At 41.4% G+C, this 24451-nt stretch overlaps 3 protein-coding genes and 2 long non-coding RNA genes across 9 annotated transcripts; 2 read left to right on the plus strand and 3 right to left on the minus strand.

Moving 5' to 3' along the window:
* The first annotated feature begins 600 nt into the window (after positions 1-600).
* On the plus strand, positions 601-2745 carry LOC127913167 (uncharacterized). 2 transcript variants are annotated; one of them, XR_008084949.1, is made up of 3 exons: positions 601-1281; positions 1396-1547; positions 1662-2745. It is a non-coding gene; the product is annotated as an uncharacterized LOC127913167 (long non-coding RNA). The 2 variants fall into 2 exon arrangements; XR_008084950.1 differs by having other exon boundaries at positions 1776-2745.
* Positions 2746-3000: 255 nt separating this feature from the next.
* On the minus strand, positions 3001-12014 carry fam50a (family with sequence similarity 50 member A). Its single transcript, XM_035739881.2, has 13 exons — positions 11695-12014; positions 11444-11528; positions 11227-11326; positions 10937-11073; positions 10760-10836; positions 5417-5483; positions 5071-5132; positions 4854-4930; positions 4481-4535; positions 4341-4389; positions 4160-4230; positions 3937-4047; positions 3001-3392 (listed from the first exon to the last, which is right to left on the minus strand). The coding sequence occupies exons 1-13, from the start codon at positions 11803-11805 to the stop codon at positions 3384-3386; spliced, it is 1011 nt and encodes a 336-aa protein (XP_035595774.1). The 5' UTR covers positions 11806-12014; the 3' UTR covers positions 3001-3383.
* Positions 12015-12096: 82 nt separating this feature from the next.
* Positions 12097-13756, plus strand: LOC118360632 (transmembrane emp24 domain-containing protein 4-like). The gene is made up of 5 exons (XM_035739885.2): positions 12097-12292; positions 12603-12703; positions 12844-12969; positions 13078-13224; positions 13399-13756. Exons 1-5 carry the CDS (start codon positions 12154-12156, stop codon positions 13546-13548), a joined length of 663 nt encoding a protein of 220 aa, XP_035595778.1. The 5' UTR covers positions 12097-12153; the 3' UTR covers positions 13549-13756.
* Positions 13757-14834: 1078 nt separating this feature from the next.
* On the minus strand, positions 14835-24210 carry LOC118360630 (pyridoxal phosphate homeostasis protein). Of its 4 annotated transcripts, none has more exons than XM_035739882.2 (8): positions 24043-24210; positions 20872-20979; positions 20744-20779; positions 20584-20659; positions 20152-20292; positions 15832-15974; positions 15614-15712; positions 14835-15472 (listed from the first exon to the last, which is right to left on the minus strand). In XM_035739882.2, exons 1-8 carry the CDS (start codon positions 24130-24132, stop codon positions 15317-15319), a joined length of 849 nt encoding a protein of 282 aa, XP_035595775.1. In that variant the 5' UTR covers positions 24133-24210; the 3' UTR covers positions 14835-15316. The 4 variants fall into 4 exon arrangements, with proteins under 4 accessions (XP_035595775.1, XP_035595777.1, XP_035595776.1 ...); XM_035739884.2 differs by lacking the exon at positions 24043-24210 and adding an exon at positions 23748-23921; XM_035739883.2 differs by lacking the exon at positions 24043-24210 and adding an exon at positions 22826-23017.
* Positions 15985-19177, minus strand: LOC127913168 (uncharacterized). Its single transcript, XR_008084951.1, has 4 exons — positions 18511-19177; positions 18367-18474; positions 18160-18195; positions 15985-17748 (listed from the first exon to the last, which is right to left on the minus strand). It is a non-coding gene; the product is annotated as an uncharacterized LOC127913168 (long non-coding RNA).
* Positions 24211-24451: the final 241 nt, after the last annotated feature.

Genomic DNA, 24451 nt, shown 5'->3' on the forward strand with positions numbered 1-24451 from the left:
CTGTAGGGTGAAACTATACCATCGTAGAAGATACCTTCAAGGTATAAGGTCTGTAGGGTGAAACCATACCATCGTATCCTTCACTTAAGGTTACCTTCAAGGTATAAGGTCTGTAGGGTGAAACCATACCATCGTAGAAGTTACCTTCAAGGTATAAGGTCTGTAGGGTGAAACCATACCATCGTAGAAGTTACCTTCAAGGTATAAGGTCTGTAGGGTGAAACTATACCATCGTAGAAGATACCTTCAAGGTATAAGGTCTGTAGGGTGAAACTATACCATCGTAGAAGATACCTTCAAGGTATAAGGTCTGTAGGGTGAAACTGTGTTTATTCTGACACGCACTTATCGTACCTCAAAATGCGGAAAGGGGTTCTTCCAACATCTCTGTTGATTCTGCAGAATTCACAGCCTGGACCGCCCATAAGATGGTGCATGAGAGGATAGGATAAACATAAATTATTTGATTTGGGCAGAGAAAGGAACAGGGTAAAATGATGTACGCCCAGTAATGCATTACATTTTCATCAACTTTCCTGAAACAACATCTATCACAAGAGAGTATGTATAGGTATATAGGCGTAATGGAACTAACCATGTATGTCACAGTGAATAGGTAAACACAGAGGTGGAGGAGCCCAACCGTCTGATCCTTTACGCTCGGTTATCTGGAAGTCATCGTTACCCATCGGGCGGCGCACAATCGACCCCGCGTCGTCCGGGTTAGGGTTTGGCTGGGGTAGGCAGTCATAGAAAACAAGTTGTTCTTAACTAACTTGTCTATTTAAATAAAAGGTTAAATAAATACTCTTAAGAGGGAACAAAACACAGCTGGCGTAAATGAGAAAACATTAACAGCCCGAGGCAAAGGCCTTCAACTGTCAGCGAGGTAGTATAGCAGGCAGACTAATGGCCTCCATCATGCTCACTAGCATTGCACGCTTTGGATAAAATGTCTGCTAAATGGCATATTGTTACGTCCTAAAGAGAGAAATGACCATACGAGGGTAAAAACGACACACTTCCAATCACAGTTCTACTCTAAATCAACTCTTCAATGAATCATTAGAAAAAGTCCCTCACTTATCCAGGTTCTTTAATCCTGCATGGCCATCCTTCACTTATCCAGGTTCTTTAATACTGCATGGCCATCCTTCACTTATCCAGGTTCTTTAATACTGCATGGCCATCCTTCACTTATCCAGGTTCTTTAATACTGCATGTCCATCCTTCACTTATCCAGGTTCTTTAATCCTGCATGGCCATCCTTCACTTATCCAGGTTCTTTAATCCTGCATGGCCATCCTTCACTTATCCAGGTTCTTTAATCCTGCATGGCCATCCTTCACTTATCCAGGTTCTTTAATACTGCATGGCCATCCTTCACTTATCCAGGTTCTTTAATCCTGCATGGCCATCCTTCACTTATCCAGGTTCTTTAATACTGCATGGCCATCCTTCACTTATCCAGGTTCTTTAATACTGCATGGCCATCCTTCACTTATCCAGGTTCTTTAATACTGCATGGCCATCCTTCACTTATCCAGGTTCTTTAATCCTGCATGGCCATCCTTCACTTATCCAGGTTCTTTAATCCTGCATGGCCATCCTTCACTTATCCAGGTTCTTTAATCCTGCATGGCCATCCTTCACTTATCCAGGTTCTTTAATACTGCATGGCCATCCTTCACTTATCCAGGTTCTTTAATACTGCATGGCCATCCTTCACTTATCCAGGTTCTTTAATCCTGCATGGCCATCCTTCACTTATCCAGGTTCTTTAATACTGCATGGCCATCCTTCACTTATCCAGGTTCTTTAATCCTGCATGGCCATCCTTCACTTATCCAGGTTGTTTAATCCTGCATGTCCATCCTTCATTTATCCAGGTTCTTTAATCCTGCATGGCCATCCTTCACTTATCCAGGTTCTTTAATACTGCATGGCCATCCTTCACTTATCCAGGTTGTTTAATCCTGCATGGCCATCCTTCACTTATCCAGGTTCTTTAATACTGCATGGCCATCCTTCACTTATCCAGGTTCTTTAATCCTGCATGGCCATCCTTCACTTATCCAGGTTCTTTAATACTGCATGGCCATCCTTCACTTATCCAGGTTGTTTAATCCTGCATGGCCATCCTTCACTTATCCAGGTTCTTTAATCCTGCATGGCCATCCTTCACTTATCCAGGTTCTTTAATACTGCATGGCCATCCTTCACTTATCCAGGTTCTTTAATACTGCATGGCCATCCTTCACTTATCCAGGTTCTTTAATACTGCATGGCCATCCTTCACTTATCCAGGTTCTTTAATACTGCATGGCCATCCTTCACTTATCCAGGTTCTTTAATACTGCATGGCCATCCTTCACTTATCCAGGTTCTTTAATACTGCATGGCCATCCTTCACTTATCCAGGTTCTTTAATACTGCATGGCCATCCTTCACTTATCCAGGTTCTTTAATACTGCATGGCCATCCTTCACTTATCCAGGTTCTTTAATACTGCATGGCCATCCTTCACTTACATTTACATTTAAGTCATTTAGCAGACGCTCTTAGCATGGTCATCCTTCACTGGTCGCAGTTGCCCTGGTAACATTTCAGCAATGCTAATGATAAAACATATGGTCAAATATGATAAATAAAATATGATAAAACCTGGCATATAAGTGTATAGCACCTGAAATAGAAGCATTTCTTTAGCATTTCACCTGACATGTATACTTTGCCAGAGGACCTGGAAACAGTGAAGCTGCCAAAATATTGCCCAAAGTTACAATCAAGTCAACAAGTCGTGGTCCAGAAGAATACGGGCCGATTCCTCTTCTATGTGCAGGGATGGGCAACTGGCGGTCCGGGGCCCTCTTTTATAGCTCAAACGGCAAGTTGACAGTATTGTTCAATTTCTTCAATTATCTTTAATAGCCGAGTCGTAAAATAGTAACGGAGATGCCAAACAAACCACATGCAGGACACTTATTACAATAAACAAGGCCAAATAAAAATGTTTTTAATAATATAAATGAGTAAAGTTGATCTAATTTAATTAACATAGTGAACAGCGTCCAGGTGTAGGTTTGTTTCTGTTGTTCTTTGTAAATGATTTGGGATCACACATTTTCATAGAACTTAAAGCAGTAAAATTTCATAAACAGAATTGTTATGTTATGGTAAATAAATCACTATGGTTTGTTAGGTAACAACATTTTGGGGAAATGAAGAAGAAAAAAAAGGTTGAGGAGTGACAATGAAGAGAAACTTAATGATTTCAAGTGAATATAGTTTATCAATCTGAAAGTAAAATGCTTCTGACAATACATTAACAGTATAACATGGGGGAAAAATGTGTGTCCAGAAAGATCCTGAAGACAATATTTTCACCGGATCTGAAAAACAAGAAATAAAAAAAATAATAATAATCTGTTGCATTATCTGCATGTTTGACGATAAACCTCTCAACTTCATATCCATTCTTTACCTAATAATAAAGGGTTTGATTCAATTATTGATAATAGGCCTATATTTGCTATTTCCTACATGTTTTCTGAACTAACTAACAGCTGAAAGTGAACAGGCCCTTATGCACGCAGCTCTGTAATCATTGACACTCATACAACGTCACGTGGAGCATGCTAATGACACTATCCTGTTCGTTTCAGCCCAAAAGTTGGAAAAGGGTAGAAATCACAAGCCATTAAATGCACGATGATCTATCCAGCCAATGATGCTACATTCTTTTGCTGTTTCATTTGTACACCGTGACGTTGTGATTGGCCACAGCAGGAAATATAATGTAGAGGAACACATTACATCACACTCTACATAAACCTAGAATACCAATCAGATCGTTTGATAAAACTATAAGAAAGCTATTCTAATATTCCTACGTAGATATTGACAAGTGTCTTAAGGTTAGAGATCACCACTCACTGTGTATTTGTCCCATTTCTTCTCTGGGTCGTAGGGCTCCCAGCGGCTAGCAGGGAAGATGTGCTTGTTCTTCTCATACCAGCACCTCAGCACCACTTTACCTGCGTGAGACTACGACACACCAAGGACACTCGTTGTTGCTAACGCTGCTGCACTGGCAAATAACTTGGATTCAAAACACACTTTTGGATATTGAATATTAAAACAATACGGATCTCCACACCTCGTCTTTTTCAACAGTGGCGTCGTTAACCAGCCGAATGTCATCGTGGACATCAAAGCTGAAGAGTGGACCTGTAGTGGAATAAAGTATATATATTATATAATGCCATCAGTGAAGTTACATTAATGTTTTAAATATAATGTTGATTTTTAGATGACCCTTGAAGTCACCACTGGCTCACCAGATTTGCCTCGAGCTTTTGTCACAATGAAGTCATAGAAACTGTGATGCTAGAACATAAAACAGAGATAATTGTTCAGTTTAACGTGAAGAAGAGACGTACAATCACAATAGTTCAGATGGATGTACAGCAGCACTCACATGTGGGATGATCAGATCCTCTTTGATGTACATCAGCTGCTCGACACCAGCAGCCCTACAAAGACACCCCCAACATTTTACCACATTCCTTCATAAAGAATCACATTAAAAGGAAATCCTGTAAAAGTTAGTGCCAATGGGCACCTCGGGTGTATTCATTAGACGAAGAACGGAGCAAACAGTGGCAAAACGTTTTTACAATGGAAACCATTTACTCCAAAACGGAAAATGCTTTTGAGATGAAAACGCTTTCATTAAAAGTTTTTATTTGACAAATTCAGGTCCCTCCCCGCTTCATTTAGTTTGCTTCTGTTTTCTAGTGAATACGCCTAGATAAAACCAAAGCCACCACTTCAGTCACATCTACTCTTACCGGAGCTCACTGAAATCTTTCCTCAAGACCTCCAGTGCTTTCTGAAGGAACTGCTGCATGGTATTGCCCTTCTTCATCTGCAGTAAACACACAACAGTGCACACTGATACATGCTATAGTATACAGGTGTACCTCATGCGACCAAAGTTAATGTATGGTTCCATTTGCTTTCCGGCAGCACATCCATTGCTAAGCAACCGGTTCTCTCTTACTGTACCTTGACAGTCTTACGATGCCCCGATCCATCCCAGTAGGAGAACGTGATCTCAATTTCTTCACCTGCACAGAAGATGTGTCATTATCATGGCATTATCAATAAGTGTCATTATCATGGCAAGGGTAGTGAACTATTCATTTATGCTCATCATTACCATAGGGACCAATATAAAAAGAGCACTGGCTGTAATCGTCATGTGTAATCGTCATGTGTAATCGTCATGTGTAATCGTCATGTGTGATCGTCATGTGTGATCGTCATGTGTAATCGTCATGTGTAATCGTCGTGTGTAATCGTCATGTGTAATCGTCATGTGTAATCGCCGTGTGTAATCAATCTCTCTTACTCTTGATCTTTTCCTGCTTTCCCTCCCACTCCTGGCGCAGTTCCTCTCGAAGCCGATTCTCCTCCTCCTGAACTCCCAATAATAAACACATTTTAAGCTTGGGCTCTGTGTGTGTGTGTGTGTGTATACAACCGTTCAAAAATGTGGTCACTTAAAAATGTCCTTGTTTTTGAAAGAAAATCATTTTTTTTTGTCCATTAAAATAACATCTTATTGATCAGAAATACAGTGTAGACATTGTTAATGTTGCAAAGAAAAAGCCTATCTGAACTCCCAATAAAAAAAACATTTTAAGATGGGCAAAAGAACACAGACACTGGACAGAGGAACTCTGCCTGTGTGTGTGTGTGTGTGTGTGTGTGTGTGTGTGTGTGTGTGTGTGTGTGTGTGTGTGTGTGTGGTGTGTGTGTGTGTGTGTGTTTAATGAAGCTGCCAGTTGAGGACTTGTGTGTGTGTGTGTGTTGTGTGTGTGTGTGTATATCAAACTAGACACTCAAAAATGTACTTGTCCTCTAAAAATGTCCTTGTTTTGAAAGAAAATCCCACTTTTTTATATCCATTAAAATAACATCTTATTGATCAGAAATACAGTGTAGAGATCTTCAGTTAATGTTGCAAAGAAAAGCTATTTCTCAGAACAATAAAAATAAAAGAATTAAGATTTCTGATCAAAACGAACACAGACACATTTTTTGTGTGCTTTTCTGCAAAGACAAGGACATTTCTAAGAACCCAAACTTTTGACTGTTGATGTGAGACTGGTGTATCTTATATATGCATTTAATGAAGCTGCACAACAGTTGAGGACTTGTGATAAAGGCACATTTATATAGTGTATGCTGTTTCTCAAACTAGACACTTATAATGTACTTGTCCTCTTGCTCAGTTGTGCACTGGGGCCTCCCACTCCTCTTTCTATTCTGGTTAAAAGGCACAGTTTGCACTGTTCTGGGCTCTGTGTATAAAGGCACATTTATATAGTGTTCAGTTTCTTAAAGGCACATTTATATGGAATAGCCTTCATTTCTCAGAACAATAGGCACATTTATAAGAATGTCTACACTGTATTGTATAAAGTCACATTTAACGTTATTTTGACAGACACATTTTTATAGTGTATGCCCTGGGCTTGTCAAAGACAAAGGCACATTTATATAGTGAACCCTGGGCTCTTGATAAAGGTTTATATGTGTATGCCCTGGGCTCTGTGTATAAAGGCACATTTATATAGTGTACACCCTGTGCATACTGGACAGGACAACATGTATATATGGGTATGCCCATCCCCATCTGCTGTATATTAGGCACATTTAATGGTGAGAAATGACCCTGTGTGTGTGTAAAAGGCACATTTAATATAGTGAACTATGATGGCCTGTGACATAAAGGCACATTTATATAGTTTTATGCTGATTGGGTCTCTGCTTGACACCAACAAACTCCCCATAATATCTGGCCCTCAGCCAAATCGTGGCACTGAATGTTTCAACCCTCCATAACTGGCTACCAGACTATTGCAGCTCTGTGAGTGTAACATTTATTGACAATGATAATACATTCTGGAAACAAAGCTTGTTTTATAAAGGAGGATGGGATCCACCCAAATCATTTGGGTTCCTGGATCTTTTCACACCATTATCAGGCTGCGTTGAGACAATGATTTATCAATGACCCCGGTGCAGCTCAATTAATCCCCACCGTTGTGTCGCTGAGTTGTCATAATCCCAGGGGCGTTGGAAGACACAATGTTAGTAACCTCATTTATATCCCTCTGACTGCCTCGGCTGATCCTACAGCTATTGTATGCATGTGCCTATGAACCTGAGTTATACGGTTAGCACTGAGGCGGTGTGCCCTAGTAGGAAGTCCACTGGGTGCAGCTCACCCTGCACTGACAGAAATAACAAGAGCTAATCTACCTCAGCTAAGCTTCCCAGTTAAACAATGAAAACAAGCAAGCATCCCAGAAAAGTGCTCAAAATATGTAGCTTAAGAAACAAGGTTCATGAAATTAATAATTTGCTACTAACATATGACAGTCATATTCTGACAATCTCTGAAACTCACTTAGATAATATCTTTGATGATAGAGTGGTAGCAATACATAGTTATAACATCTAAAGAAAAGACAGAAATGCCAAAGGTGGAGGTGCTGCTGTTTATATTCAGAACCACATTCCTATAAAGCTTAGAGAGGATCTCATGTTAAATACTGTTGAAGTAATATGGCTACAGGTTCGTCTGCCTAACCTAAAGCCCCTTCTTGTGGGAAGATGCTATAGACCAAGTGCTAACAGTCAGTATCTAGACAACATGTGTGAAATGCATGTGATATCAACAGAGGGGTATATTTTCTGGGTGATTTAAATACTGACTGGCTTTTCTCAAGCTGCCCACTCAAGAAAAAGCTTCAAACTATAACAAACTGAACAAGGTCACTGGCACTAATCAGTCAACCTGCCAGGCTAGTCAAACAGCACAGGAATGAAATCAGCAACATATATTGATCACATCTTTACTAATGCTGCAGAAAGGTGCTGTAAAGCAGTATCCAGATCCATCGGATGTAGTGATCACAATACAGTAACCATATCTAGGAAAACCTAAGTTCCAAAGGCTGGGGCTAATATAGTGTATAAGAGGTCATACAATATGTTTTGTAGTGATTCCAATGTTGTTGATGTAAAGAATATTTGTTGTGTGTAATGAGGAGCAACCAGATGCTGCACTTGACATATTTATGAAATTGCTTATTCCAGTTACTAATAAGCATGCAACTATTAAGAAAAAGATTGTTTAAAAAAAACTGTTAATTCCCTGTGGATTGATGAGAAATTGAAAAATGGTATGGTTGAGGAGGATGAGGCAAAACGATTGGCAAATAAGTCTGGTTACAACCGATTGGCAAACATACTGCAAATAGAGAAATCCTGCAACTAAACTGAATAAAAAGAAGAAACTACACTATGAAAACAAAGAAATGACAAAGAACGATAGTAAAAAAAAAAAAAAAGCTTTGGAGCACCTTAAATGACATTTTGGCCAAAAAGGCAAAATCAGCTCCACCATTCATTGAATCAGGTGGCTCATTCATCACAAAACACTGATATTGCCAATTACTTCAATTATTTTTTTCTTTGGCAAGATTAGCAAACTTAGGCATGACATGCCAGCAACAAACACTGACACGACACATCCAAGTATAAATGATCAAATTATTAAAAGACAAGCATTGTCATTTTTAATTCTGTAAAGTGAGTGTGGAAGAGGTGAAAAAAGTATTGTTGTCTGTCTATTAACAATGACACAAGCCACCGGGGTCTGACAACTTGGATGGAACATTACTGAGGATAATAGAGGACCATATTGCAACTCCTATTTGCCATATCTTCAATCTAAGCCAACTAGAAAGTGTGAGCCCTCGGGCCTGGAGGAAAGCTCAAGTAATTCCACTACCCAAGAATTGTAAAGCCCCCTTTACTGGCTCAAATAGCTGACTAATCAGCCTGTTACCAACCCTTAGTAAACTTTTGAGAAAAAAATGGTGTTTGACCAGATAATGCTATTTTACAGTAAAAAAAAAAAGAAAGACAGTTTTAGCATGCTTATAGGGAAGGACATTCAACAAGCACTTACACAAATGACTGATGATTGGCTGAGTGGAAATGTGGCTTTTGACATAATCGATAGTCTGCTAATGAAAAAAGCATATGCGTTATGGCTTTACACACCTTGCTATACTGTGGATGTGTTCTTTAATGGAAGCCTCTCCAACATTGTCCAGGTAGAATCAGGAATTCCCCAGGGCAGCTGTCTAGGCCCCTTACTTTTTCAATATTTACCAATGAAATGCCACTGGCCTTGAGTAAAGCCAGTGTATCTATGTACAGTGCATTCTGAAATTATTCAGACCGCTTGACTTTTTCCACATTTTAGGTTACAGCCTTAAAAACAAAATTTATTAAATTGTTTCCCCCCCTAATCAATCTACACACAATACAATAAGCAAAAACAGGTTAATATAATTTTTTCAAACTGTATTTAAAAATAAACGGACATATCACATTCACATAAGTATTCAGATCCTTTACTCTGTGCTTTGCTGAAGCACCTTTGGCAGCGATTACAGCCTCTAGTCTTCTAGGGCATGACACTATAAGCTTGACACACATGTATTTGAAGAGTTTCTCCCATTCTTCTTTGCAGATCCTCTCCTGCTCTGTCAGGTTGGATGTGGAGCATCGCTGCACAGCTATTTTCCAAGTCTCCCCAGAGATGTTCGATCGGGTTCAAGTCCGGGCTCTGGCTGGGCCACACAAGGACATTCAGACTTCTCCCAAAGCCACTCCCGTGTTGTCTTGGCTGTGTGCTTAGGGTCGTTGGCCTGTTGAAACTGAACCTTCGCCCCAGTCTGAGGTCTTCAGCACTCTGGAGCAGGTTTTCATCAATAATCCCTCTGTACTTTGCTCTGTTCATCTTTCCCTTAATCCTGACTAGTCTCCCAGTCCCTGCCACTGAAAAACATCCCCACAATACAATGCCGCCAAACCCATGCTTCACCGTAGGGATGGTGCCAGGTCTCCTCCAGACGTGACACTTGGCATTCAGACAAGAGTTCAATCTTGGTTTCATCAGAGCAGAGAATCTTGTTTCGAATGGTCTGAGAGTTCTTTTACTGAGGAGTGGCTTCCGGCTGGCCACTCTAACAAAGGCCTTATTGGTGGAGTGCTGCAGAGATGGTTGTCCTTCTGGAAGGTTCTCCCATCTCCACAGAGAATCTCTGGAGCTGTCAGGATGACCATCGGGTTCTTGGTCACCTCCCTGACCAAGATCCTCCTCTGATTGCTTGATTTGGCCAGGCGACCAGCTCTAGGAAGAGTCTTGGTGGTTCCAAACTTCTTTCATTTAAGAATAATGGAGGCCACTGTGTTCTTGGGGACCTTCAATGCTGCAGTAATTTTTTGGTACCTTTCCCCAGATCTGTGCCTCGACACGATGCTGTCTCGGAGCTCTATGGACAATTCCTTTGACCTCGTGGCTTGGTTTTTGCTCTGACATGAACTCTCTACTGTGGAACTTTATATAGACCGGTGTGTGCCTTTCCATATCATGTCCAATCAATTGAATGTACCCCATGTGGACTCCAATCAAGTTGGAAAAAAATTAATTTAATCCATTTTAGAATAAGGCTGTGACTAAACTGCTTGGGGTAAACCTGGATTTTAAACTGCCTTGGCAGCAGCTAATAGGGATCATTAATAAATACAAATACTCTCCCTCAATGTAAGGGGGGTTTGATTTGGAGAGAATAAGTGTGACTGGTAGTATATACATAAGGCTCACCTCTCTGTCCCGGTCTGGTAGGAAACTGGTGTCCACATCTGGGTTCTTCCCTAGCTTCTTCTTCTTAGCGGGGAAATCTATGGAAGATACAAGTCAGTATTCATTGATTGTTCTTAGACAATAATATACACAAGTATTGTGGCTATAAACAACAGATGTATTATGAACACCACTCACAGTCCTCTTCCTCCTCCTCCTCTTCCTCCTCAGTCTCCTCTTTCTCCTCCTCTTCATCTTCAGGATTAAAGGATAAACTGGCAATCTTTCTCTTCTGCTCTTCCTTTCTTTTCTTCTCCTTCTGCTTCTCCAGCTTTCTGAAGGTAGACAGAAAGAGAGCCAAGATGAGACACTGACAAAAGCTTTCGACTGAAGATTTCACCCATAATCAGGGGTCATTGAGAGATCATTAAAGAGATTTTTTTTTAAGTGTCAGGGAATCAAGTAACTCGCGGAATACAGTAACTCACAGCATCAACTCCTTTGATTGCTCCTTCTTGGCCAGTTGCTTTTCTCGTTCTTTCACAAGAGCCTCCTGCCTGGCCTTCATATCATTGAGTGTCACCAGACCTGACAAGGGAAGACAGTATTGTAGTAAGATTGTGTTCTTCACAATTATGTATTCAAACATTCATCATTATTAAAAAAGGCAAGTCTGACATGGAAAAAGTTCCATAATATACTTACCAACAGTGCTGGATTTGAGCTCTGCTTCCACCGCATCATAATGAGCTGAGAACTTCTTGTCTATGTTGGACTTGACCATGTTGTCCTGTAGGAGATATTCAGATAGTAAGAGGGGGACACATAGCAAGGAACGTTAAGGCTACTCCTGTAAACAGTCTAGCGCAAAGGCTATAGATTGCTCGTTTGATATATTTCAGTAACTAGATAGCAGTGAATAAGCAATACTATTACTTAGCTAACAAGTGACCGACCTGAGCAATTTTCTCCTTTAGCTGTGAAAGTTGTTCTCTTTCCTTTTCACGCTTTTTTATCAACTGCATGGCTCTTCCAGCCTCGCTTGCTGCACCTTTGTACTGCGCCATGCCTATATCTTCACGAGAATCAAACAGCAATGATAATCTGGGAGAAAAAAAAAGTAGCTAAACGCTACAGTCACAGACAACTTGTCTAAACAACAACTAATCACTGTTTTTATAACAGTGTAGAGCGAAACGTTATTGTAGCTAGATGCTGAAATGTCCTCGCATCATAACATACACAACCGAAAATGGTATCGGTGAAGTGCATTCTGGGTAGTGTGCGAATCAGTGGGGAAAAAATGCCCGTGCACTTCCTGTGGGGTTTCAATCATTTCAAAATAAAAGTAAAGTAGCAGCTGGTTGCATTTACTACACTGAGCCTGCTGCAGGGGACAACAAAGCTGATTTGACATGATGCTCACTGCACCTGGCGCTGGAATTATCATATTATTTGCTTGGCTCTCTCCAAGTTATGCTCTCTATTTTCACATTGGAGAGACGGAGAAAAAATGCTTTATAGAGGAAATTCCAGATGAGACTATGGTTATTGGTAAATTATTATTTTTGCGTTAGATAACGTTAACTGGTTAACTAGTCAGCTGCTTCTGGCTCATAGGCTATTTTGATTAATCCAGTCAGTTAGTGCATGAATGTCTTTCATTTCCTGACAGATGTAGCTAGATTTGATGGATAAAAAATATATCATGGGTCTTAATAAATAAAAAATGTTTTGCTGGCTAGCTACAAAAGATGAGAAGATTATACAGTATGTGACTGGGATTAGTCACCGTGTTATTTCATATGGCCCTTTATCGAGGACGCGAGGAATATCCTTTCATCTGGCATCTCTCTATTATCAGGGACATACAGGACCCAGCTGTGGGACAAGCAGATGGGATCCTTCCTCCAAACTACCCCTGGCCTTGGAATGCATGTGGAGATCAAAGATCCGGATACTAAGGTCAGTCAAACAATGAGAAGATTAGATACAAGGTTGCCACACTCAAAAGTGAACAGACATACACAAACTGTAATGAATCTTCATACACACAATGCCTCCATCGGTATGTCTCTCTCTCTCTCTCCAACCCTCTATTCTAGATAATTCTGTCTCGTCAGTATGGGTCAGATGGACGGTTCACCTTTACTTCCCATACACCAGGCGAGCACCAGATCTGCCTGCACTCCAACTCCACCAAGATGGCCCTTTTCGCTGGCGGCAAACTGGTATGGAATGTTCTGGACATTTTCTTCTCACAATGAAAAAAATAAAACATTTCGTATAGCAGCAAATATGCAGATAGTCTGGCATTCTAACCTTGTGTTCCATCTTAGAGAGTCCACCTGGATATTCAGGTTGGTGAACATACCAACAACTACCCCGAAATCGCAGCAAAAGACAAGCTCACAGAGCTGCAATTGAGAGCTCGACAATTACTGGACCAAGTAGAACAAATCCAGAAAGAGCAGAACTATCAGCAGGTGGGTTGAAAGAAAACATCTACATTTTGAGTTGAGTAACTACACCACAACCATAAGAGGATAATAAATATTTACATTTATTTTAACCTGTATAATGTCACACAAAGCTGTTGTGGAATCCACATCTCACCCTTGTCTTTTAACGATCTAGTGACTGTCTGTATCTCTCAACAGTATCGTGAGGAGCGGTTCCGCATGACGAGTGAGAGCACCAATCAGCATGTGCTTTGGTGGTCTATAGCTCAGACACTTATCCTCATCTTCACTGGCATCTGGCAGCTCAAGCACCTCAAGAGCTTCTTTGAGGCCAAGAAGTTGGTGTAATGCTCACAGGACATCACTGATTGAGTTCAAGACAGGAGTGACAACCATACAGAGCTGACTGGCAGAGAGACGCTTCAACCCGGGAAGCAAATGACTTCATCCAGTGTGTTATGTATTGTCCATTATTAATTATTCCGTGACTTAACTTATTGTGATCAGTAAGCAAACACCTGTGTCCATTTCCTTGTTTTTTTCCCCCCTACTTTTGTATTGTTTCATGTCAACTTTGTTGGACTGCACATAAGGAGTGGCAAATGTAACCAAGGTAACGTTCAATTCTGTTCCACTTTGTTTTGTAGATTTCTTTCTGCATACTGTATACTTTAAACAGCGGTTAGAGCGTTGGGCCAGTAACCGAAAGGTTGCTGGATCGAATCCCCGAGCTGACAGTCTGCCCTTGAGCAAGGCAGTTAACCCACTGTTCCCCGTGCGCCAAAGACGTGATGAAGATTATGGCAGCCCCCCCCCGCACCTCTCTGATTCAAAGGGGTTGGGTTCAATGTGGAAGACTCACTCAGTTGTACAACTGACTAGTTATCCCCCTTTCCTTTCGATTATTGTGATTTAGTCTAACATAATTATAGCAGAGCTAATACTAGTTTTAGCTCAATAACTAACCTGTTCACAAACATCCTTAACTTCCATTGAAGAGCAGTATCATTCCAGGAAGCAGGGTATTATTGATTTTTAGAGGATGGTCCATGCAGGACCATTTTTATTTTCTTCCAAAGACCAACATATCTTTGAATCAGGTGCAGATTACATTTGAATGAAATGAAGGCCTATGATGAAATACCCTCAAGTTATTCCAAACTGATCTAGATATCAGTAAGATGCGAATACAATGAGGTATAAATTCAACGACTTAATTTGTAATTGAAGTTCTTTACTTTTGGTTGGCTGTCATTTTCAATGTATGCAATAAAAAAAGTAAAAGTAATTGGTTATCATGTGATTCTTTATGTAAAATTACTGTATTGGGAGAAATACAAAACCCAAGTTATTTTCAATTTTGTTTGTCACCTTCTGCAGTATCAATTTAATCCTGTATCTCATTTAAGTGAATGTTTATTTTCAGTTCCCTTCGTTAAGGATTTAGTTTTACATTGATAACTATGAAAACCTTTCTTTGCAAGATTAAATCTCAGTGCACCAACACACAACTCAGACCAAAATAATCACAAATAATACTAGTGTAAACATATTGTATGAGTGAATCTACCTGCAGTTTTGTAATTGTTAATCAAGAATAAAAAAAATAAAGTATTTGACAATACCATCCATCATAAAGGGGGGGTTATGTTTATTAAATCACAAGTATTTTGCCAGAAAAATAGGACATTTTACTATGTAAGATTCCCAATCACTGGGATATTCAAAACAGTGAAGAGTTCCGTATATTAATTATCAAAACATTTGCTAGATATAAACTCCATCTCTGCTTGACTCTCTGAATGATCGATATCGTGTTAAACGGTCTCTACTGAATCTAGGGTTGGCACAAGATCGAGAAGTGAGCTATAGCTTCTTATATCCAACATCGTCAATTGAGTAATGAGAATTTATGCCTGATGTGAGAAGTAGTTTAAAAATCTCAGTTTGTAACGTCAACTTGAAGATCGAATTCCTTCCAAAAACACTCAAATGAATGGGCCCCGTAGAAATTAATTGAAAATCTACATCAACCAAAGACATTTTTTCCCCCAGTTAATTCTCATAAAATACTGAATTCCTTTTCAGCCTGTTGTGAGTGTAGGAAGGAGAAACATCACTGTTCTGTCACAGTGAGACGCTCCATCTTCTTAGCTGCCTCTTCTGTCGGCACCTTTGACTTTCTCTCTGGACTGGGAGTGGGAGTGTTGGGATAATCCCTATTACCAAAAATAGTACTACCAACTCGCACATTGGTTGAACCCACCTCAATCTAAAGGAGGGAAATGAAAAAGAAAACCTCAGAAGGGTATAATTTATACAAACAGCATTCAAGTAGTAATGGGGTAGTTAAATCAATATGTTAAGAACATATTGTATAAGCCAATAAGAAGGCTGAGACAGTGGAACTTACAGCGTGCTCAAAGTCAGTGGACATGCCCATACTAAGTTCTACATCCTCAAGGGGCAGCTGTAGACTGGCACACACTTCCTGTCGTCGACTCAGCAAAGCCTGTTTGGTGATGCACAACAGATTTAACACACACTTATAGATCTTTACCAAAAGCCTTAACATAAAACATATTTTTTTATTTAACTCGGCAAGTCAGGGTAATCAGAAAAGACAAATACCTGAAAATCTGGGTTTGGGCCATCAGCTAGGTCGTAGCCATAGCGACCAATGGTCATGAGTCCAGAGAAGTGTAGGGCAGAGCATTTGGATAAAATGTGTTTCACTGTGTTCACGGTCTCACCGGGAGGCAGTCCATGTTTACCTAGAGGCGACATAGAACGGTAGTAGAAACAATTACAAAGTGTCTCCCTGCTCCTCCTCTGCCGAGGGATGGGGCTGGAGAAATATAACCACTCTCAATTGCATAGACAGAGTTATAGATAGAATGACTGACCATCCATGACATCAACATTGTAATCCTGTTTCTATGATCTGTTGCCACTACCATGTACCCAGTTGGCTTTCGTTAAAGACGTCTGCTAAATGGTATATATTATTAAAGTCTCCTTTGACAACTAGCTGCCCAGTGTAGTTACCATTCCTTTCCAGTAGATGGCAGCCAAACCTAGTTGAAGTCACTAATCTAGCGACAGGGACACCGGGATTAGTGCGCACTGAAAGACGTTTATCTTCAAAGCAAGTATATCTGGTTACACTTGAACCTGTTGTTATAGTGGACAAGCTAACTAATACTATTTTTACATAAGGCGCAGGCATTATGTCTCCGTCCCAGTTTAGGCTAGATGTACTAAATGAACGGGTTCTGTTCAAGGCCTTTGCTTCTGGCTATTATGCGCCTTTTGGAAGAAACAATATGCACGGGGATGAAATGCCGTACACCCCTTCTAATTCTCCCTCGTGCCCACAGGGTGACCTGGCGATAAACTGCCAGCCTGTATACTCCAGACTCTGTCACATGTGCTCAGTGTGAACCTGCTTTCATCTGTGAAGAGCACAAGGCGCCAGTGGCGAATTTGCCAATATTGGTGTTCTCTGGCAAATGCCAAACGTCCTGTACGATGTTGGGCTGTAAGCACAACCCCCACCTGTGGTCGTCGGGCCCTCATACCACCCTCATGGAGTCTGTTTCTGACCGTTTGAGCCGACACATGCACATTTGTGGCCTGCTGGAGGTCATTTTCAGGGCTCTGGCAGTGCTCCTCCTGCTCCTCCTTGCACAAAGGTGGAGGTAGCGGTCCTGCTGCTGGGTTGTTGCCCTCCTACGGCCTCCTCCACGTCTCCTGATGTACTGGCCTGTATCATGGTAGCGCCTCCATGCTCTGGACACTACGCTGACAGACACAGCAAACCTTCTTGCCACAGCTCGCATTGATGTGGCATCCTGGATGAGCTGCACTACCTGAGCCACTTGTGTGGGTTGTAGACTCCGTCTCATGCTACCACTAGAATGAAAGCACCGCCAGCATTCAAAAGTGACCAAAACATCAGCCAGGAAGCATAGGAACTGAGAAGTGGTCTGTGGTCCCCACCTGCAGTACCACTCCTTTATTGGGGGTGTCTTGCTAATTGCCTATAATTTCCACCTGTTGTCTATTCCATTTGCACAACAGCATGTGAAATTGATTGTCAATCAGTGTTTGCTTCCTAAGTGGACAGTTTGATTTCACAGAAGTGTGATTGACTTGGAGTTACATTGTGTTGTTTAAGTGTTCCCTTTATTTTTTTGAGCAGTGTATAATGAGCACGTCCCATTATTGGTTAGAATGAGATTTCGTGAAGCTGTCTGCGATTCGAACTCCGGTCGTCTAATTTAAAAAGGTAAACGTGTTACCATAGCGCCAAAAAGCACTGATAATAAACATCTTTATAGGATACAGATTATATTTATTGAGCACCTGCCTACTACTGATATTAACCTTATATTTATAATCAAGCAAAACTTCACCAATTATTTAACTGGCATATCGGCTGCTGACTGGTTGAGTAACCTCTTCTACCAGGAGGTCCTTCATAAGGATTAATGACACGTCCAATACATACATCGCCATCCAGACAGACTGACAGGAACCTCTGACCTGGATGTAATACATCACCATCCAGACAGACTGACACCTGGATATAATACATAATCCACAGACTCCTCTGCCATCCAGACAGACTGACAGGAACCTCTGACCTGGATATAATATCCACAGACTGATAGGAACCTCTGACCTGGATGTAATACATATCCATCCACAGACTGATAGGAACCTCTGACCTGGATGTAATACATTCGCCATCCAGACAGACCATCCAGACAGACTGACCCTGACCTGGATGTAATACAGTCGCCATCCAGACAGACTGACCTGGGATGTACATCACCATCCACTGAGGAACCTCTGACCTGGATATAATACATCGCCATCCAGACAGACTGACCTGGATGTATGTATACAGTCGCCATCCAGACAGACTGACCTGGATGATGTAGACAGACTGACCTGGATGTAATACAGTCGCCATCCAGACAGACTGACCTGGATGTAATTCAGTCGCCATCCAGACAGACTGACCTGGATGTAATACCATCCAGACAGACTGACCTGGATGTAATTCAGCCATCCAGACAGACTGACCTGGATGTAATTCAGTCGCCATCCAGACAGACTGACCTGGATGTAATTCAGTCGCCATCCAGACAGACTGACCTGGATGTAATACAGTCGCCATCCAGACAGACTGACCTGGATGTAATACAGTCGCCATCCAGACAGACTGACCTGGATGTAATACAGTCGCCATCCAGACAGACTGACCTGGATGTAATACAGTCGCCACCCAGACAGACTGACCTGGATGTAATACAGTCGCCATCCAGACAGACTGACCTGGATGTAATACAGTCGCCATCCAGACAGACTGACCTGGATGTAATACAGTCGCCATCCAGACAGACTGAACTGGATGTAATACAGTCGCCATCCAGACAGACTGACCTGGATGTAATACAGTCGCCATCCAGACAGACTGAACTGGATGTAATACAGTCGCCATCCAGACAGACTGACCTGGATGTAATACATCACCATCCAGACAGACTGACAGGAACCTCTGACCTGGATGGAATACAGTGGGATTTTGTGCTGTATCGCCACCATTTCTCTACAACACACACACTCATACTCTAGCCATTATCTGGCAGCATCCCCACTCACACCAGTTTGTGTTTTCCTAGGCAAACCCTCTAGCTGAGGTGTTTCAGGTGGCATGTCTGCGTTGTTACTGCTACGAGAACAAACTCTGATCTGGCGCAACGATTGGCTCAAACATGAACGGCTTCAGTAGGTTTATTGGCTCCCTAACTAAAGTGATTTCATTCTCTGTTATGAAATCATTCTCAGTCTCGGAGCTACTCGGTAAATTCAGACATTTTGGGGAGTTCCAAAATGTTCTCTCCTGTCAGTGATGCAACAATGTCAATATGGAGATTCACAGTTACAGTTAGCTGACGTTCTAAATCCTGGTGTTTCCATTCCCCTTTAAGGTCAGGCATTAGGGTTAGCAGTGTGGTTGTGGGCAGGCATTAGGGTTAGCAGTGTGGTTGTGGTCAGGCATTAGGGTTAGCAGTGTGGTTGTGGTCAGGCATTAGGGTTAGCAGTGTGGTTGTGGTCAGGCATTAGGGTTAGCAGTGTGGTTGTGGTCAGGCATTAGGGTTAGCAGTGAGGTTGTGGTTAGGCATTAGGGTTAGCAGTGAGGTTGTGGTCAGGCATTAGGGTTAGCAGTGAGGTTGTGGTCAGGCATTAGGGTTAGCAGTGTGGTTGTGGTTAGGCATTAGGGTTAGCAGTGTGGTTGTGGTTAGGCATTAGGGTTAGCAGTGAGGTTGTGGTTAGGCATTAGGGTTAGCAGTGTGGTTGTGGTCAGGCATTAGGGTTAGCAGTGTGGTTGTGGTCAGGCATTAGGGTTAGCAGTGTGGTTGTGGTCTGGCATTAGGGTTAGCAGTGAGGTTGTGGTCAGGCATTAAGGTTAGCAGTGAGGTTGTGGTCAGGCATTAGGGTTAGCAGTGAGGTTGTGGTTAGGCATTAGGGTTAGCAGTGAGGTTGTGGTTAGGCATTAGGGTTAGCAGTGAGGTTGTGGTCAGGCATTAGGATTAGCAGTGTGGTTGTGGTTAGGCATTAGGGTTAGCAGTGTGGTTGTAGTCAGGCATTAGGGTTAGCAGTGAGGTTGTGGTTAGGCATTAGGGTTAGCCTCTCTGCAGAGCTGCCTTTAGTACATGAGCCATCTCAATACATGTTTCCAGTACGAGCCATCTCAACAAATGCCTCCAGTACATGAGCCATCTCAATACATGTTTCCAGTACGAGCCATCTCAATAATATAATAATAATAATATATTATATCTCAACAAATGCCTCCATTACATGAGCCATCTCAACAAATGCCTCCAGTACATGAGCCATCAATAAAATCCAACCTGTGTGTGTGTGTACACTTACTTTCCTCCCCACTGGTGTTGATCTGAACCATGATCTTTAACTTCTGCGTACTAGCTGCTCTTAACCTCTGCCAGGAGCTGTTCACCTTGTCGGCCAACTTGGCTGAGTCCACCGTCTCGACCATGAACAGGTTTGGTACACCTACGGGATGTGTGTGAGTACAATTAAGATCTGTCGGCTCTACTAAAGGTTTCTATGGACATGTGTTCAAAGCTTGACAAATACCGATTTTGAGGTCGAAAGATGAAACATGTCAGCTTTTTTAATTATTTTTTTATTTTAAATGTGTGAGTAGATTGACGGGTTTTGTGAGACATGCAAGTTGATGTTGAAAGCGTTAAATATAGAGGCCTTTGGTGCACCTGAGCAGAACACTACACTATTAAAAATATTAAACACAAAACATAACATGCTTCACGAGATGTTACTTACCCAAAAGTTTGTTGACATTATTCTTCTGTAAATGGCCAATAAAATGCCACTCGATTTCTGGGCATGATTCTAAAATCTACATTAGGACATAAATAAACATTTTTAACGGTTGTCGGATAGACATGTCATGAGATGAAGAATAATGTGACTTCAAACCAACCTGAGGATTTGATGCTTTATCCACAAGTTCATTTACCTAAAAGTCAAATTAAAAAGTTTTAAAAAGCCACCAATGTCGTAACACGAGCAATAAAAGTTGTGTGTGACATGTTCAATACAAATACTCACATAGTTTTCACCAAAATTGCGATGCCCTTTTCGGTACGCCTCGATCACCATGTCAGGTGGTTTGGTCTTACTTACGGCTACCAGGCGGGGCGGCACCACAGGCAACGTCTTGAATGGGAGAGCAGAGGAAAAAGAAGAGCAATATAATATAATAAATGAATAGATGTGTGGATGACATCATCATAGACAAAGGGATAGTCACATCTTGATAAACTACTTCAGGACAGTCCAGTATATATCTGGTGCTCCTTCAGGAGGGCATATTGGGGGCACAATATGGAACGAAGAGAAATAGATGGTTTAGACAATGAAGAATTGTGCTCGCTGGCAGTAGGGTTAGCAGTGTGGTTGTGGTTAAGGTTAGGCATTAGGGTTAGCAGTGAGGTCAAGGTTAGGCATTGGGGTTAGCAGTGTGGTTGTGGTTAAGGTTAGGCATTAGGGTTAGCAGTGAGGTCAAGGTTAGGCATTAGGGTTAGCGGTGTGGTCAAGGTTAGGCATTAGGGTCAGTGGTGTGGTCAAAGTTAGGCATTAGGGTTAGCAGTGAGGTCAAGGTTAGGCATTAGGGTTAGCAGTGAGGTCAAGGTTAGGCATTAGGGTTAGCAGTGAGGTCAAGGTTAGGCATTAGGGTTTGAATGCACTTATTTTCGCCTGCTGAAATTTCCTTACAAGATGACAGACAACCTGTCATTGAAATCGGAAATGGTTGTCTGCGTCTGTCCACGCAGTTGGATATTATGTCGCGTTAATCGTGTCAGAAATTAGTTCAAATGAACTCAAATTATTAGTGAGATATCCGATGGGTTGATCGATTCTCTTCTCATCGCTCATCTTTAACACAACGGAAAAATATTATTTATTATTTAAATATTTTAAGTGCGTGGGCTACGGCGAGAAACCAAATGGTGCAGTTTCAGGCCATGTGGAGGAAAATGATGGATGAGATGGGGGCTTGTGGGTCTGGGCAGGTGTGGTGTGGCTGTCGTTTGTATGTGTATGTTCTGTATTGTTTATGAAATATACAATTAAATCAATATTTAATAATGCTGCGTTAACGTCGGAAACTCGGGACCCCCGAGTTCAAGTTTACGTGCGCACAGTATTCCCAGATAGTAGCTAATATCCCGCTTAAGGTCTTATTTGGGATAAGATGTTTCGATGCACCTTTCATATCCCGCTCACGAGTATCCCTTTATCCGTGACGAAACATAATATTCCTAATATGGGTTAAATAAAATAGTAATGTAAATATGGACACAGTCTTTAGGTCTATGACCTTTCACATGTATCCTAACTCCTGCAGAATGATGTATTTCTTGCAGTAAAATTATACAACAAAATGTTAATTTTGTCTCAGGAAGAGAGTGGAGAATTATGATTTATTCTCTTGAGAAAATGCGAATTCGGTGTTGTGTTATCTTTGACTCTTATGCAAGCAGACAGTATTTCAACCACATAAAATATGCACTCAAAACGAACTGAAGTCATATCAGAAACGTGTTTCATCCTTTTCTCAACTTTTCATTTAATTAAAACCGGTCAAACTGATAACATTTGGACATTTTCCACAGGATCAATCATTCCAGTGTTTTTGCGTTCTCCCCGGTTACTAATGCATTAATTATATCAATGTTAGACTAATCAATTAGTCTTCTGGGGCAACAAGTTATGACAGAAGACAAGATACATGTAAAAATGACCTACCAATTATAATATAGCCTACCAAATGTCTGAAATTATACATTTAAAGTGGCCTAAATTAGGGTTGAATGTAGCCAGAAGCCTATACGGTGATGTACAGAGTACCAACAAAATACATTATGGAATTATGGTGTATCGAACTGCGCACGTGTAGCCTACAAAGTGATTTGTTTGACAATCAAACGAAGAAAACAAATTCTAAACACCCATGATGTTAAACTGAGCCATATAAGACCGCCTGCGAAAAACATCTTACCACATTTACTGCTGTTTGCACGCCATCCCATCTCAGATCAGCATATCCCAGGCATCTTATCAGAGTTTCTCATAACCGGGATACAAGCTTTTTGGGGTTATTGTAAACGTGATATGTTTATACGTGTCAAGTCAAAAACAGAATACTTGAGTATCCCGAATAACGGGATATTGGTGTGCATGGAACTTGGGTCATTGACCTCCACACAGAAAGTCCTTGCTTGGTGGGCTGAACAACAAAAAAGCGCCACCTGCTGGATGGAGATAGATTTTCCGTCGAGTTGGGCATCTCTTCCTCTCTGGTATTACCTACCGGCTGGGAAAATCAACCCTAGACGATGGTGCAATTTTTAAACCCAGAGGCGTAACACCGCAACACTTCCGGGAACGCTTGCGAAACATACCAAATTTACCAGGCCGGGGTTTGATAAGTCAATGAAAAGTGAACAATTATTCCTTAGTTAATTTTCTTGAAATCTAAAAAGACAACCTAGATTCGAGCCAATATCTTAAATAATGTAGTTGAACATGTTATTAACTCCAACCTCGTGAAAGTGATTTTTTCCCCCAGTCAAAAACAACATCAACTTCACATATATAGCCTTTGAGTTGACGGCCTACACATGCGCAGTTCGGCGCGATACAACCGTTATGACCCAATGACGTGAATTTACGCATGAGATTAGATGGCCAACGTCACCACGACATCGCCTACAAGTGTCATCGGGGATTTCTATTTGGAGGAGCAATTTTAGGATCTCTACATTACCGTCTTTGGTGCAGATCTAGCGCTCACTATCATAGGCTGCCTAGGCTTGTTCAATTGTAGTGGGATGGTGTCGATTGAACCAATACAAACGTTAATTCAATTACTAAACAGGTGTGCACGGAAGTTGATCGAAAAAATGTTTTGCAATACTTACGAAACATTGACGTTAACAACATGATAGTGGAATAATCACTGCAGCGAGCAGATCGTGTACAACCCTCCGCGTGGTACAGAGGTGGTTCAAAAGAGTTGGCTTCACCGGCCATGCGATAGGAAAGCGCTAAGTTTGTTAGCTAATTAGGTGATATCAAAATGCAATGTGCATGTTATGGTGTAACGTCTCAAAGGTTGAGGTATTTTGCCTGACATACAACTGGTCCACCCCCGCTTTTAAATATGACAATTTCGCACGACTAAAGTAGATACGGGTTCTTCCCAACTTGACTTACCTTGGGGCGACGTGCCGCCGCTTGATTTACCCTGTCTACCACCGCGTGTAACGCTTTTCCAACCTCCTCCGACATTCCTACTTTCCACATACCCTCAATACACTGTGCAACCAATGGTAGAGACCGGCTCTGCGTAATCAACACAAACGTGATCAACCCGTCAAAATAAAAGTCCTTTCTCTACCATAGAAAGCCTGTGTGAAGTGAGACGGCGACCCCTTGTGTTGACTGCAGAGAAATCAACCCGTGTCCATTAATTGTCGTCACGTGTGTAAAGAAAGGTGAGAAATTGGGGCAGTCAGTAACACTAATTTATTAGGGACAATAGCCCTCAATGTTTGAATAGATATATCTATATTGTATGTTATCACCTAACTATAATTTTACATTAAATGTAATCCATCAAGTG

The sequence above is a fragment of the Oncorhynchus keta genome, chromosome 28 (genome assembly GCF_023373465.1).
Source record: "Oncorhynchus keta strain PuntledgeMale-10-30-2019 chromosome 28, Oket_V2, whole genome shotgun sequence".
Taxonomy (NCBI): domain Eukaryota; kingdom Metazoa; phylum Chordata; class Actinopteri; order Salmoniformes; family Salmonidae; genus Oncorhynchus; species Oncorhynchus keta.

Excerpts from the sequence above, each read along its gene's own strand:
- fam50a (XM_035739881.2), bottom strand. The coding sequence starts at position 11,805 with ATGGCGCAGTACAAAGGTGCAGCAAGCGAGGCTGGAAGAGCCATGCAG. Across the intron at positions 10,837-10,936 it reads GGAGGAGGAGGAAGAGGACT|ATTTCCCCGCTAAGAAGAAG; the intron begins GTGAGTGGTGTT and ends TATCTTCCATAG. Across the intron at positions 4,048-4,159 it reads CCACTGTTGAAAAAGACGAG|TCTCACGCAGGTAAAGTGGT; the intron begins GTGTGGAGATCC and ends GGTGTGTCGTAG.
- LOC118360630 (XM_035739882.2), bottom strand. The coding sequence starts at position 24,132 with ATGTGGAAAGTAGGAATGTCGGAGGAGGTTGGAAAAGCGTTACACGCG. Across the intron at positions 20,780-20,871 it reads GCAATTTTGGTGAAAACTAT|GTAAATGAACTTGTGGATAA; the intron begins GTGAGTATTTGT and ends TTTGACTTTTAG. Across the intron at positions 20,660-20,743 it reads ATAAAGCATCAAATCCTCAG|ATTTTAGAATCATGCCCAGA; the intron begins GTTGGTTTGAAG and ends GTCCTAATGTAG.
- LOC118360632 (XM_035739885.2), top strand. The coding sequence starts at position 12,154 with ATGATGCTCACTGCACCTGGCGCTGGAATTATCATATTATTTGCTTGG. Across the intron at positions 12,970-13,077 it reads TTTTCGCTGGCGGCAAACTG|AGAGTCCACCTGGATATTCA; the intron begins GTATGGAATGTT and ends GTTCCATCTTAG. Across the intron at positions 13,225-13,398 it reads AAGAGCAGAACTATCAGCAG|TATCGTGAGGAGCGGTTCCG; the intron begins GTGGGTTGAAAG and ends ATCTCTCAACAG.